At 37.1% G+C, this 15,900-nt stretch overlaps 1 protein-coding gene across 5 annotated transcripts in view; it reads left to right on the top strand.

Annotated features, from left to right (window-relative positions):
- Positions 1–15,900, top strand: part of SH3BP2 (SH3 domain binding protein 2) — a 92,786-nt gene that overhangs the window by 64,305 nt on the left and 12,581 nt on the right. For 3 of the 5 annotated variants that reach the window (XM_056339406.1, XM_056339414.1, XM_056339423.1), the window contains one exon: positions 15,687–15,826. In XM_056339406.1, the coding sequence (XP_056195381.1) occupies positions 15,687–15,826 (140 nt within the window). Of the gene's footprint in view, positions 1–9,664; positions 10,141–15,686; positions 15,827–15,900 lie in introns of those variants that run through there. The other 2 variants (XM_056339399.1, XM_056339389.1) reach the window with 2 other exon arrangements.

Raw genomic sequence — 15,900 nt, 5'->3', positions numbered from 1 at the left:
GGTTTTTGAGCAGCTCGCAGGTAAAGACCAAATAGGAACTTGGCTTGGTAGTCAGACATGAGTCCACATGAAAACCTGATGTGTTCCTAATAATCCCGTGCTGAGAAGGAGATAAACTATATTGCTATTCACTATTTAGCCATGGTGTCCTAAGGTCTGATGGTTTTATGTTGCATATTTCAGCAACATCACCTAGAAAAAGAAGAGGAATCTTGTACTAGGGAGTGAAAAGGATTGACAGTAGCATACTGTAGAACAGCCAAAATACCAAAAAAGGATGGTGAGCCTTGGAGAATAGATTCCTTGTGATTTCTAACCGAACAGTTGCATCTCCAGCAAAGTAGAATGAAAAATTACAAAGAAAATATATGTAGCATTCGAAATGAGCAAAAATTTGAGCTTTAAGATTTCAAGGTATACAGTACGTAGCAAGAACTCTTTCAAGATCAATTGCGTATGCTTCAATCTTAAAGCTTTCTAGTATTCTCTCTATCCTTTCTGAATTAAGGCTTATTTTTTCACATTCAGTTAAATTGTAACTATTGCAGTCCTTGCACTTGCTATTTTTGATTGTACCGTGCCAGCTGCTGCTTCTCTGGTAGACTGCACAGGAGAGGAAGTGGCACTGGAGCAATGGAAATGAAGCACAATGATTTTGTTGTTACTTCCCTGATGCCCATTTCAAAAGAAAACCAAGAAAAGGTTTTACTAACAGTTACTACAATTATAAATGTCTTATCTGGACTTAAAAGGTAAACAAATTTTATTACGTCTTGTGAACAATTCGACCTATTCTTTTTAGAAATAGGTCAAGTGAAGATTATTGAATCTGTAAGTTAATGCTTTTGCTACTTTTTTTCTTGTGGAAAGAATCTACATGAGATCTTTGGAAGAGGAACAACTACTTCTCTAGTATCTTAATACTCTTTCTTGGGTGCGAATAAAAATGGGATGTACTTGTTTGTAAAGTTAGAAAAAATTGGCACTATGTTGTAGCTGGAATAATCTAACCACCATCTGTTATGGTTCTTCTAAGAAAAGCAAAATAGCCATAAATGCAAGACTAGCACTGTTAATCAAAACTAGTATTATGCCCCTTTTTGTTAAAGGTGGTTCCTTTAACAAAAAAATAGACTTTATTTATATACATCCACATATTATGCTACATATGTAATGCATGTATGTATGTAAACATGGACAGATATAGGTGGAATATAACCTGAATAACAGGAGGTGGAAAGAGTCTGCAGTTTTACCTAAACCAAAGTATTTTCCAGGATGTGCCTTTAATAACCATAACAATGCTTTTGTTTCTTGGGTATGAAAAGACCTTTGTTGAGTAGTCAAACTGCTTCTTGTAATTTTCCTTTTTTAAAAGTGTTTCTTTGGAGCAAAAACACTACTGATAGATTAAGCAGGATATCTCCATTGGTTTATTGTATAAACTGTATGTGCTTTTGTGATTATATCAAAATCCTTGCTAATTTGTGACGATACTAAATTTAGAAATATTTTATAAAATTAGTAGACAATTTTTCAAGTATGTAATGGCATAATTTTAGTTGGAAGCATTGGGACTGTTAGTTTTGATCTACTGGAGGCACACAGAAATTCACAGAAATGAAAAATAAACTCTGTTATAACCTGGGAAATGTATTTCATTAAAATCGTGGCTTACAAGTTAGCAATAGATGACTAGAATGCATGAAAGACTGATTATTTTCTGGAAGAAGGGGAGACTTTTTGGCCAGTGTAATGCACTTATTATACTTTCTAGTTTACCTGTAAAGCTGAGAGTTCTTTTTATGGCTGTAGATATAAACCTGTGTTGGTAATGTATGTCTACACTTTGAGATATTAAATAAGTAAAGTTTTTTGGAGGATATTAAATGTGTCAGTCCATGTGGTTTCAAATACTGTATAAAATGTTACAAATGCCATTAAGTATTTTAAAAGCGTGCAGAAACAGGACTTTCTTCCTTAAGTGCAGCTTCTGTAGACCTTTTATTTTGTGATGAGAGTAGCACACAGCTGAATCAATGCATCTGTGATATGTATGATCTGTCATTTGATTTGGGTCTGTGCAAACTTGTTCTATTTACTCTGTGAAGATGTCAGGTTTGATTATTAGGTTGAAATAGGGCAAATCCCATTGACCCAAATCCCTAAATTTCCTTTGTGCAAGTGAAATCCAGCTTCAGTTCTTCATTGTGTACAGTAAGTGTCTCGTATTTAGAATGCCTTAAGAATATCTAGGATGTGTATAGCAGGAAGATAATCTGTAAATATTGTAAAAGCTTCTGCTGGAAGTTTTACATGCTCCGTATGAATTCTGTGGAGGACCAGAACTTGGAAATGAAAGAATGGTATATGGACTCCTTGGACATAATGACTATTAGTTCTAGGCAGTGCACAAAATGTAAGATTTTTGGAGGTCATAAGGAAGAGTGCACTTCTATCATAATCAGTTCATCTCTGTAAGAGTCTGGCTGCACTGTTTTGAAAGAGCTTTTCAAAGAAGCCTCACAAGAGAGAGCGGTGCACTGAGGCAATGTATTCTTTGTAGCTCATCTTGCTAATATCATTAGAAGGGTTGCTGGCATTTATAACACGCAATTTCTTTAAGAACTGTATACGTATGTGGTTTCATATATATATAGATGTATATGTATTACTTTTATTTATTACACACTATAAATAAAGTTTTGGAGGTGAAAAGCCAGTGAGGCCAGGAGTCAGCCAGATGTTCTTTGGAGCAGCTTTGATGCAACCATAAGAATGGAAAGGATAGATAAAGCTATTAGATGTTTAAGAAAGGGCTCAGAAAGAAGCAAGTTCTGTATGATAGTGTAGGTTAATATCATGCTAAGAAGCATCTTTACATTAAAGGGGGGGGGGGCGGGATAATCTAACTGGGCTGTAGAGTCTATGTAAAAAATCCCAGGATTCTGCTAGATTAAAACTTCAGATGGAATAAGTCCTTACATCTTAATCTAAAAAAGAAGAGTTGGTGGGAAGGAAGTGGAAATATCTTTTAAAGTGAATGTTCCATTTACAGGCACTTTTTTTTGTCAATCACTTGATGGCACAATAGGAATAGCTGTACGTACAGAGTGAGACCTAAGGCATGTTACAGAAGAGTGTAAGAACTGGGCAAACATACAAAATACTTTTCCAGCCTACAAATGTGCAGCCCAGGAGCTTACCGGTGTCTTTTTGAAGTGCCAGAGACTGAGATCTTGGAATCTGAGATGGATTTCTGTATTCCCAGTTTCTCAATTGCTGTGCATTAAGCTAGATGCATTACAGCATTTTGCTTTTTTGTTTTCTTTTCCTCCTCTGAAATATTAATGATCACCACTCTAGGAAGGGTCTTGATTTACGTGTGCAGTACTAGTAAATCCATTTGCATTATCTTGAGTTTTCTGGAGTCTTTGTCCCAGTGTGAATGAGTTAACCCTTGTAAGGGCTTTTATAAAGTATCTGTCCTGACTTTCAAGGCAGGTCAGAAAAGGAGTTGATTTGATAAGAAGTGTTAAGTGACGTCAAGATCAGATGGAAAGTAAGAATCTAGAACTTGTATTTTAGCTCCTTGCCTTGGACCTGTCTTACCATCAGGTGTTCATTACTTTTATTATATGATGTGCTTTTTTTGTAGCTATTGTGAAACCTTTCTGCAAACGTTGTTAGCACTGTGCCAGTAATATATTTGATTAGGCAAACTGATCTGTGTTGTAAAATAAGAATGTTGTTGTTCATGTCTTATGAAGTATTGCATATGAATGTCTTGAAAGTAGACCTGCATGAACTCACTTTTGAATGCAACTCTACTGCTTCGGAGGCATAGGTCAATATCTGTCTAATCCTTGCTGTTGGAATTCATTTAAACAAGATTTAAGGGGGAATAAATTTTGTCCTTTTGGTCATACTTCTGAAGCAAGTAGTGATTTCCATAAAAGAAATGATAGTATAAAACGGCATTGTCCAATTTGTCTTGTAGAAGCAGCTCATTGCATGTGATTATATATTTTTAGGGTTAAGTGATATGAAATGACTGTTCCCTCTTATGTCCTACCAATTAAGATTGGTTGTTTACTGCTGTCTTTCTGGCGCAGCCTTGCAGTGTCCATTTGTTTTAATTTTAAGATGTTGACCTAAAATCTCAACTATGTAACATCTGGTGTTTACAATTAAATTCAGCTTTTGTAGAAGGTAAGCATGAGCTTGCAGAGATTCTTCTTTCCCCAGTGCATGTTAAAAAAACCCAAACAAACAGAAAAGTATCTACCTTAGTGATGAAGCCTTAAATCCTGGCTATTGTAATCCATGCCTCTGCCTGTTTCAGTCCCTTGATTTAGTGTTTTGCGTGGAGGAGGTAAGTCATAAGGAATACTTACGATTTACAATGTCCTTGAGAGAAGTTCATATAGTGATTTAAAAGGGAGCAGTCAGTGGAATCGGAATAAAGAAAACTTGTTTCTGGTACACCTACTTGCTTGCATGAGGTTTTGAGCACAAGGAGCTTCAAAGCTGTTGAAGGTTTAGCATTAGCAATACAGCCTAGTTGGACCTTCTAGTTCTGTAAGTTACACTTACATGGTTATTAGCTTATTTTGAGATTCTACTTCCTAGTCAGAGTTTCCAAGCGTGAGAAGAACAAACTCCATGATGTTTCACTGCATCATTACTTAAAACATACCTTCTACTGTGTTGTACAGCACTATAGAGTGAGTCTTTGCATTTACACTTTGTCTTTAAATTGTATCACATAGTCTCTTCACAAGCAAAATAAAAATAGGAAATGGTTGTCTCATTTTGTTTTCCCAGGATCTGACAACAGTTGAGTTTCCTTTTTGGTGCTGGCTGTACTGTAGCCATTTGCCTGTAGAGGTGTATTTTCTTAAATAACAGGTTACTGCAGCCCACCAGAAGAGAGGGGAACATGCAGGCTGGAAGGGCTGACATGACTAAATGCTTCCTCTAAACCAGGGCTTGCTGAATTTCTTTAGTATTAAATCAATTGCTTCTTATTGGGGTCAGCAATGAAGTTTATAAGTTTACTCATTGCAGTTTTTTGCTGGTAGATATTCAGAAGGACTTTCTTTATAAGCTTCATGTGGTTTGGTTGCTTTTAATATCCTGCTGCAGGAATGTTTTAGAATTGCTTATACTCAGTAATTTTTCTGTTGACTTGCATATACGCTCAACGTGAAATATTCTCTTTAACTGGAAATAGTAGTCTTGGACCTAAATTTTGTTAGTCTTGTACAAGCACAGTGTTAAATGAGCAGATGGATGTTGTATGTCTTGCAAAAATGCTTTAGTGTCAGAGATGGTAGAAAATGGTGAACAGAAGTATAGGCCTCTAAGGTGGGTTTTCACCTTTCTCCTTTTTTCCCCTTGGACTCTTAATGTTCTTTAAATTGGTTTAAGTAAAATTCTAAGAAAACAGAAGAAAATATTTCCTAAGAAGAAACTTAACTTTACATGGCAAGACACCTGCTGGTTAAATGTACATATCACATACACTTTATAAACGGTAACAGATATTTGGTTCCCTCTTGTAAATTTCTAAAAGCCTTTAGTTGTTGCTTTTACTGAAGTTCAATGGTCTTCCAGCTTAAATGCTTAAAGGTGTTTTGAAACTGAAGTGGAAAATATGTTGTAGTCCAGCAGTGCTTCCTAAATTATCAATTAGGAATACATTAGTGATAGAATTGTATGCAGTTCATCACAAACCAGCCTAGCAGTAAAATTGTTTCAACAGTAATATCTTAGAATTGAAAACTTCTGCCAAGGAAATAAATCATTTGGGGAAACTCCCCCTTGAAGTGTCTATGTGTATTTGGGGAAACTCCCTTTGCAGCTGTCAGCATTACAACTGTCTGCAGGAATAGGACTTCGGCAATCGTACTTCTGCATGGTTACGTGATTTTTTTTTTTTTTAATTTTTTTTTTTACTATGGTCTAGTTCAAATTGTTCTATGAGCACTGATGAAAGGTATCAGTCAATCATAACCATAGCTGCATTTACAGTCTTTTTTACAAGGACTTTGTACATAGGCAACAGCTAAAAAAAATAAAGACCCTGTCCTTCTGGTTTGAATAGTAGACAAAAATAGAAGTCTAAGCTTGGTAATGTGTCTTTGAATTTATTTTAAAGAAACATGATAAGCAGCAAAAACATTTAAAATCTTGCCTGTCGTTTTAATTGTTCCTTATATCAAGTGTTACTGGTATGGTCTGACTGGCATAGACTTGCCACCCAGTTAACTCGCTTCTATACAGTTTTGAGGGGCCTTTTGATTCAATAGAAATCTCTTAACTTGAAAAGCTACTCATAATAAAATTGCCAACATAAAATATTATGCAATGATAGCTGTACTGATCTTATTTCAATCCCTGTTTACAACAGTATGAAGTCTTAGGTTATTTTTCAAGGCTAGCTGATGTAAGAGAATCTGTTAAATGATAAAGTTCTTACATTTCAGTGTTTGCAAAAGGTTCTTCTCTTCCAGCCACACAGTCTAATTTGTTTTTTGCAAACTGTGCATACTTTGCAGATACTTTGTGCCTGTACTTTGGTCTGCAAACCTTTCAGCAATATATGACATTAACCATATCCCAAAATCAAAGTCAGTGTATCCTCTTCCAGGACTTGTGCCAAGCTGTTTGGTGAAACAACCAAGGAAAGTTACAGCTTTGTTTTAAAATTTATGCACTCTTTCTGTGAAGCATGGCTTATTTATTGCAGACCAGTGTGAGCTCCAACAATCTGTGTGTACATATTTGGAGTGTAAGAGCAGTGGGGTATAAATAGAAACGCAGAAACTTTTTGATCTGAAGTATCTCTCAATTTTAGATTTAATATATATTATCAAGGCTTCAGCTCCTAAGTAAGCTGAATGAGGGAATCATAGCTGACTTTTGGCATTGAAAGAAGTTTTTTTGGAAGTTTTGGCCTCATTTTTCCCCTTTGTTGCTGATATATTTCTTTTTCTTAATCATAATTCTACAGGTCATCCAGCAGAAGTAAATAATACTCTCAATTACTCATGTTTTCACAGGACTGCCTTATCTAGCAGAGGAAGGATTCAGGCAAGTAATTCACACTTGCTCTTTTACAGTCTGCAGGTGTGGAGTTTATAGTTGACAAATATGTTATCTCTCAGTATAGTGGATTTGTTTCCACTGTGATCTAGAAACTTGAGAGTAAACTAGTTTGGTAGAATTAATAAAATAATGAAACTCATAGTAATCTACTCCTGATTCAAGCTTATTAAAGTCAATAAAACTTAACAGAATGTGGCCTTTTTTAATGCCTTACTATACTGTAGGCTTTTGTGGAAATATATAATGTATGAACTCTTACATTATTCTGAGTGGAACTTGACTATTGAGCTGACTGCTTGCTGCAGCTGAAGGAAGGTGGTTTTTGTGCTACTTTTTTTTTCTTTGCAATTTTTCTGCCTTGCCTGTTACTGTGCTTTTCTTGCACTGCTTTTATTTATACAGTCCATTCTTGCAGTTTCCTGTAAATTGGTCAGCAAGAGGAAGCTCTTGCTGCAGAGACAGCCAAACCCTTCAGCTAGACCAGTGAATTTGTACTGGTAAGGACAGCATAGTGCTAGACCTGTATTTTACTGCTCTTGCTTTCTGTTACCTAAAGTAGGATTGCTTGTCGCTGGGAGCAAGAGCTGTTCCCTAACAATGGCAGAGATGATTGGCTGACTTCTGCAGACAGTGGCCCTGCTGGAATGAAATCCAAATGCTGGTTCCTGATGCTTTAGTTCTTCCTTTTCAGGCTATCTGAGTGAAATCTCATAATATTAAAGAAATGAAGTAACTCCTTTTGAGTGAAATTCTCCCTAGGCTAGCTTGGTGCTAGGCTGCTTCTCACCACTGATTTTTGTGGGGACTAATGAAAGTTAGAGGTCTGAAAACAAACTATATACCAGAGTTCCTTACAAGACAGAATTTTGTGTTGTGAAGGAGGATGTATTTAATGCTTTTTCACTTCCCTGACAGACATGTTAATGAAATCCATAAAGATTTTATGTCTCTTCAGACTTTTTATTTGCAATTTTGAAGCACAACCCTTCTGATTAATGTTTGGTCTAGAAAGTTATGCTGAATTTTCATTCTTCCAAAACCATGAAACATCTAAAATTTGTGGTGTTTTTTTGTTTTTGGGGTTTTGTTGTTCCTCATTGGAACATCAGCTTGTGTGTGTGCATGTGTGAAATGGCTTCTGTTCTAGCTCTGTGACCATCTTAATAGTGTTGGAAATCACCAGAAAAATCAAAAGGGGATCTTGGAATTTGAAATGAAAAATTCTGTATTTGAGTGCTTAAGTGAAGAAAGGGAGAACACAGCATCAGAAAGGTTAGAGTGGAAAAGCAGTGTTTCAGGAACATGTTGGATAAATGAGGCATAATTAAAATAAGACTGTCAGGGCCAAAGAGCATGGTACTAAGGGAGTTTGGAGGGGAAAACCAAGACTTAGGTGTGTCAGACCAGAAAAGGGAATGAGGAACTGATTATTTTTTTTCCCAGTGTTATATACTCAAACGCTGTCATTTTGATCACAGCTTTTTTACTGAAGTGGAGATAAAGGTTGCAAAGATGTTAATGTAGAGTTAGAAGAGTATGCTTAGATAGCAGAGAATTGGGGGAGGAAAGATTGCTTTAAAGGATTGTGTGTTAACACAGAGTCTAAATTGGTAACTGATACTGTAGCACATAAAGCAAGTGAATTTAACTCCTAAACTGCTGAGATGTAGCCCTCTTTACATCTTTTCTGTGTGAAAAATCTGTTAATTAAGCCACTGACACAACTGGATGTTAATTCTTATTAAAGAGCATTAGGATTTTTTTGTTGATATGCTGATCCTTTTAGCTAAAAAGCAGCATGTGATATTTGTGGTTTGCTTCCCCTTCCTATATACCCTGGCTATGGAAGGAATGCAAATGGGTGCCCTGGGGAGAAGACTGAGAATTGCTTTTCTAGCTGATATAGCCATGGCCGGTATCTTTTGTGCTTTGATCAAAAAGAAAAGGTGTTATATAGAAACATCTTCCTTATATTTTGGAGCACAGATTTGTGTCCATTTCTCCAAAAATACATGAAGTGTGCTTTACTTGGCATATTTATGTATGTAGATTTTTGTCTATCATTCTGAAACTTGGTAGTTGTTTTTCTCTTATTTGAACTTTCTAGCCTGAGGTATTGTTTGATTTGAGACAAAGTCAGTGAAACACTTGAATCCTTTTAAGAGGTCCAGATGAAAATAAGTGTAAAACAATAGCATTTCTTCATCATCTGTTGGTGATACTTGTCCTGTAGAAGTGTTGCCCTTGCATGGTAAACCTCTTGGATTTTAATTTTATTGCCTTTTGTGGTTTGTGTAGCATCAGATGTACAGGCAAGACTTTCTTTAAAGCTGTGTAATCTTTCAAAATGGCTATTTTTAATTTCTTGGATTGAAGAGGGAAGGACAAGCTCCAGCTATTGGGGAGAATACAGAGATGAAATACTTATCTTAGTTCTGTGGTGCAATATGAGTACCTGAAGCACTGGTTTTTCAGAAGCACAGGCAGCATTTCTGAACTGTGCCTCTGCTGGTAAGAGCCTGAGTACACAGTAAGAAAAAAGGACTACTTTCTTACTCTTCCATGGGAAAATAGTTGATTGGAAGGTGAGTAGGAAGCAAGTGAGCACTAGAAAATTCTCTCTGCTTTCTGGCTTGATGTCTGACAGAGGCTTGAAGTATGCAGGGTTGGATTTATAACCTCTCTGGGAAGTTGGGAAATCTGACAAAGATAGTGCTGCCCACTAACACTGGGGGAAACAGGAAGTAACAAAGGAAACAAGTCATTGCCTAGGCGTCACTTTTGGCCGCAGCGCAGATGCACAAGCACTTGGGGCAGGGTTTCTTTTCCTTTTGTGTGTTGAACATACAGCAGCTATTGCAGTCACTTTTGACCTTATAATACACAAAACGGGGAGAAGTGCAGAGATGTTCCTGCCGTGCCTGAGAGGGGCCATAAGTTATTAATGGCTTTGTCATCACAAAGGAAACAATCGTTTGGCGAAACTGTCAGCAGAAAAACTATGTGTCGATCAGGCAAGGTCACCAGGTTAGTGTATATTTGTGGCTTGTATTTCTGTCATCTTTTCTCTTTTAGGTCAAGAGCAGACTAAACCTAAGAGTAGATATGGTATCTGAGGTAAAATACTTTTGACTTGTGCAGAAAATTCAAGGGTAAATTGAAGGGGGAAGAGATGAAGCAAGTGTTGGTTGAAAACATTTGCCAGAAAGGAAAAGCAAGTTGAAGCAAGTTAAACTGAGTAAACTTGCTTAGAACAGTGTATCTCAGTCAGTCTTAGTTCTCTGTTCCCTTTGTTCTGCTGACTTCACAATGTTTGTACTGTGCTGTTAATCCTTCTGAGAGACTGTTACAAAAGCGGCTGTTAAAAGTATTAAGAAATGGAATGTGTAGCCAAAAATGTAGGGGAGAGATGGAGGAGTGTTTCAGAAATACTGGAGAATGGTTAATAAATGGAAAGAGAGACCTGAAAATTTTGCAGAAAGCTGTTTTAAGAACAGATGGTAAATGTTTAGATGGTTGAAGCAGAGAACTGTTTTTTGTTTGGAATTGTTAAGAGCACATTGGGGAAGCTTTTATTTTAGTTTTGCTGTATGTAATGCTGCCTTATTTTTGGTTAAGACTTTTGTAGAGACTGAACCTTCAGTCTCCCTCTGCGTTGTGAGAGGAATGCATTCATTTCTGTAATTTGTTATATCTGTATTGTTGAATTTAAGTTATATATTCAGAAGGAAACTAGCATTTTGCTTTGCTAGGTTTTACTTTCAAATTAGAATTTAAAGACTAGAGGTTATGAGACATCATGGACTTTAGAAAGTTCTCAGACATAATTGGCATAGAGATGCTTGTTACAAATTCAGATCAGGTTTCATTTTTGTACTGCAGCTTTGGAGGCTGTTTTTTTTAATTTGATTTCAGTATGACCAAACTGGGCTCCAGGACAGACCGTAAATATTATTATAACAAGTGAGAACTTTTAATACAACTGTCAGCAGCTGTAGTTTCAGAGATGAGGGTTATGTGGTTTTATGCTTATGTACCACAAGTTGTGGAGGTAATCACATCTGCGATATGCTCCTGCTGAAGTTAAGCAAGAACTGAGGTCTCACAGCTCTTCCAGGATGCTATCCTTAGTTGAATCACCTTGTTGTTGCTTTAATTGGGCTGAATGCAAATAGTTCTTAAGGCCAAAAGTGGTAAGTGTTCTTCTATAATGTAATCCAATTTTTTAATGTGGCAGAATTTTATTTTCACTCATGGAGAGACTTCTAGCCTGTAAAGTTACACCCTAGCCTCCAGTGTAGCTATTGTATGTACACTGACTGAGGGGATAGGTTAAAATTACTTCACAGAGGTATTAATTTGCATACTACACAATAATAGAAGTCTACACTCCATTTATATTTTGAGCTTGGTAACAGTATTGTCATGATTCAGAGAAAGTTCTGCATCAGACTGGTATCATCTAGGTTATACTATGAATGTCTAATTTCATATTTTTTTCATGCTGCTTGACTTTCATGGTCCTTTACAATAAAAAAAAAACAGCTCATTGTAATAGTGTTTGAGAAAAGTATACTTATGTGGTAGATTTGGACTGACTTTATTGATACATTAACAATACGCCGCAAATTGTTGTGGTTTTTTTTTTTGTCTGGCAGACCAGTTTGTACATATGAAGTAATTACAACAGTAATTGTATAAGCTCTGTATCGTGCTCAAGAGTGCTAACTGCACCATTCTGTCTTTCCATAAGCATGTCTGAATGATGAAGCAAATCCTATAAACTGCTGTTCCACCATTTCTTCTGCTACACTCTGAGGCCTATTACCTCCCTCGCAGGCATAGAAATGTCACATGGATCACCTGAGAAACAAAGTGATGCAAAGCCTCTCACTGCCTGCTGCCAGCCTCTTATGGTTCAGAGGGTTCAGTTCAGTGTTCTTTCAGTGGGAGAGAAGGTTGATTCAACGGGCACAGGTTTTGGGGCTTGATGGAAAACTTAACTTAAAAATATTCATGTAGTTCCTCAGTGAGGGAAAAGAAGAATTAAGTGTGTAGCCGTTACTAGAAGCTTGCACAAAACAGTGCATGGGTGATGTTACAGAAGACCAGCATCAGAAAAAGAGTATGGCTTGGCGCTGACTGCACTTCGTGGGCTCTGTGGAAGAGACTTTTCTTATGTACCTGGGGTGAAAATGTGTAGTGGGGTCTTTGGCTTTAGTGCAAGAATGTGATTGTGTAAGAAACAACTTGGGCATATCTTTCTGTTCTTAATGATCACAATAGCAAGCAGTGAAATGTTAGTTCTGTGTATACCTGATAATGCAACATCGATCAATGTATTAAAAAAAGAAGAGGAATATCAAGAGTCCAAGGAAGCATCTCAGTGAGCTAAAGGCAGCCATGTTGTAGATGCTAAGACCTGAAAAATCTTTAAGAGCACTCACCTTTCCTTCCATCTCTACGATAAAGATTCTGTGGTTACGTTGCTTTGCCAGCTTTCTCCTAACAGCTTGATGCAAAACAGCATCTACTGTCCTTTCAGAGTTGGTTTGTACGGTCAAGAAAAGAATTAAAATCTGTTTGGGACTAGATTCAAAGTAGTTAAAATGTATTTTAGAAGCATAACTGAAACATTTCAATTTAGAATACCAAAGTCCTCCCTATGTGTCTGCAAATGAAAGTGTTTGAGGAGCCTACAGATGTGATGGGCAGTGCTGTAAGCCACAGTGAGACCCAGAAATCAGGCACAGCAGCCTCTAAATCTGTTGAAAAACCCAGTATGTTAGGTGGGCTCTTTAGCTGATATAAAGTGTACTTGGTTGCATGGAGTTCGGCCCCATCTTCTTGTATCCACTTAGCTGGGATGGGGAAGTTGAGAGGTTTGGTCTCTGTTCTCTGGGCTGTTTTATAGTCAGTAGTCAAAATTAAGAAATGATTGTGAATAGAGGAAGCAGACCCTGATACTCTGCTGTCCTTTCACCTCAGTTAAATCCTGTAGTTAGTCATCACACTGTAGAACTGGATTTATTCCCCTCTCACACACCCCCGCCCCCACACACACACACTTGCTCCTCTGCTTCCATGATTATTCCCCCACCCTTCTGCCTGATATTCTGGCTCTTCAGGTGGAGGAAAAAATGCCCCATCCAGGCATGCTTTAGTGAGTAGTCTAACTAGTATGCTCCTGTACAGAAGAACAACTTGACCTAGTCAAACATTTGTTTTCTGTATTTACCTAGGGTGGGATACCCTTGTCTCCAGCATTTGTCATTGGCTTCCTAGAAATCTCAGCTTACTGGTTGTTTTGGGTAACCTCTCTGAGATGTTTAACTCTGCCTCTTCTGATATGTTTTCAATCTAAGTACATAAAACTGAAACAGTTTCACTTCAAAGGCTAGGTGCTGTTTTGTTTTTTTGTAGTAAAAGCACACAGGATTTGAAGACTCATGATGAACTTCAAAGTGCTGGATGGCATTGACATTAATGTTAGAGTTAGTTCAAGAAAACTGACACCAGAGTATATTTATCTGAATAAAAAAAATTCAATTTTTACTTAATCTTTTTTTTAATATAACTAGAAAAAGACTGAAATAACTTAAGCATAAATTAATTTCTAATATTAGAATGTTGATGTGCTTGTTCTTAAAAGAAAAATTTAGCTCAGAATTTGCTTTTGTGTTCCTCATTTCAAGGAAATCACTCCTAGCAGTATTGCAGTGTGGTTTGGCATCAACAGCCAGCTAGTTAATGCTTTCCATTTCCCTCACTGACTTTTCTGTAAGACATGGAGAAAAAACTTGAAGGATTTGGGGGGTGTGGGGGTGGGTATGTGCAGCAGGGGGGTAACTTTCTTGCTTTTTTTTTTTTAATTCTTAAAAGCTTGAAATACCTGCCTAGCCCCTTCTTGGACCTGTTAACATGTTGTTGCTAGAAATTTCCTTGTGGGGGAGGAGGAAGAAGGAATAACTCAGCTTGGAAAGATCTCAATCATATAATAAGAACAGGGAGGACATAGCAGAAGGAAGGATATAGCCGAATACAATAAAAGTAACTTAGCTTTTGGTGAGCAGGAGGGTCCTGGAGGAAAATTGGAAACCATGGTGCTTTGCAGTGTCTGCTATGAGAACCTTTCTAGAGTCTTGGACCCTATCTTCTCTGCTTGTGCCTGTTTTACAACACTGGGGACTAAAACTTGATTTTTGTGAGCAAGTTCTAGTTTGGTAAGTTATGCATAGAGAATTCAATTGAGTTTACATTCTCCTGGTAGAAATAGCTAGCAATTTCAACTCCTCCCCACATCTGCATCATTAGCAAAGGGTAAGCAGGTAGATCTATAACCTAAGGTGATCCATTGAAAGATCAATTGACCTGCATTTCTGTTTTTTCTAACACATATACGACAGATCTGTACTCTGCTGTTGCAATTAATCCCTCAACAAAACTGTATTACTTGCTTATTCTTTTCAGTATGGGTACTTCAAGTTGCTGTCTTAGGCTGGAGAGACTAGTGCTCGGGTAGTTGTGTTGTGCTTTAGGCTCTTGGATTCCTGTACTGAGCTACACTATTGACTTCCGTTACTATCCCTTTTGGGGAAAGAAGTAAACAGGATCCATTACTTTTCAGTCATCCATTAAAAGCTTTTCAATTCTAAATCATCATTCATTTATCAGAAACTAATTAACTGAACTTCATTAGCTTGCCTTTTACTAGAAAAGGTCTCTAGCCCTACACCTGAGGACAACAGACCTTTTATGTCTAGGTCAAACTTCCCATTCAGTTCATGCGTGATTTCTTTTCTGTGTTACAGAGTAGGATTTTTTTAGCCTAGTTTTGTTGCCAGTTGAAGAAAGAAAGGGCTCATAGCGATACATCAGGTGGAAATATACTACTAAAGAAACTAATTTTTTTGGTAACCTGTTTAAGATGACTGCAGAAAGTGTGGTAACTGCAAAGGTACTTGGTGGAGCATGGCATTAATAATATATAAATCAAATGGATGCCTGTAGCAATCTGAGATGAACTTCACTTGCACAGGATGCGGTCATGTTGACATCCAGTATGAAATTATATGCTAACACTTTCATTCAGAATAAACCATGGAAATACAAGGAGTAAATAGTATGGGATACTGCAGTTACTAAAATATGACTGCTGATTCCCTCCTTGTGCAGAAAATTACATTGTATACATGTGTGGCGTAGAACTTAGGGGAAGAAACTGATACTTTTTTTCTAGTCACCTGCCTGATGAAGTCTAACAATGTTATCTGGAGCACTTTTAAAACATAAATACTTAAATAACATTTGCTAAGCACTATTCCATTGTTTCAACAACTGTCAATCACTTTTGAGAGCTGTATAAAAATAAATTGGGACTTTTTGCACCAGGGTTTTTTAAACACTACAAACTTCCTGGAATCTATGAACACCCGTCTGTGCTACATATTTGACTGCTGAAGCATGTTAGTTGTTTGGAAAACTTGTTTAAGGGAACAAGCTTTGTTTCTTGGTACTCATTTCTTAAAGTAAAATCTAAATTTTAAACTGTTTTTAATCATCCTAAATTGCAGAATGATGGCCTCACAGCAGCAGGTCTGGCCAGTCCCAATGAAGGCAATTGGAGCACAAAACCTTTTGACGATGCCTGGAGGAGTGACCAAATCAGGGTATCTTCATAAAAAAGGAGGCACCCAGCTGCAGATCTTGAAGTGTAAGTTGAATAAGGTATTAAGTAAATTTTTAAATGCTCGCCTTTTGGGACATTTAACACATTTCATGTTAGCA

Source organism: Falco biarmicus, chromosome 1, assembly GCF_023638135.1.
Source record: "Falco biarmicus isolate bFalBia1 chromosome 1, bFalBia1.pri, whole genome shotgun sequence".
Classification (NCBI taxonomy): Eukaryota; Metazoa; Chordata; class Aves; order Falconiformes; family Falconidae; genus Falco; species Falco biarmicus.
This window is presented reverse-complemented; position numbering and strand designations above follow the sequence as displayed.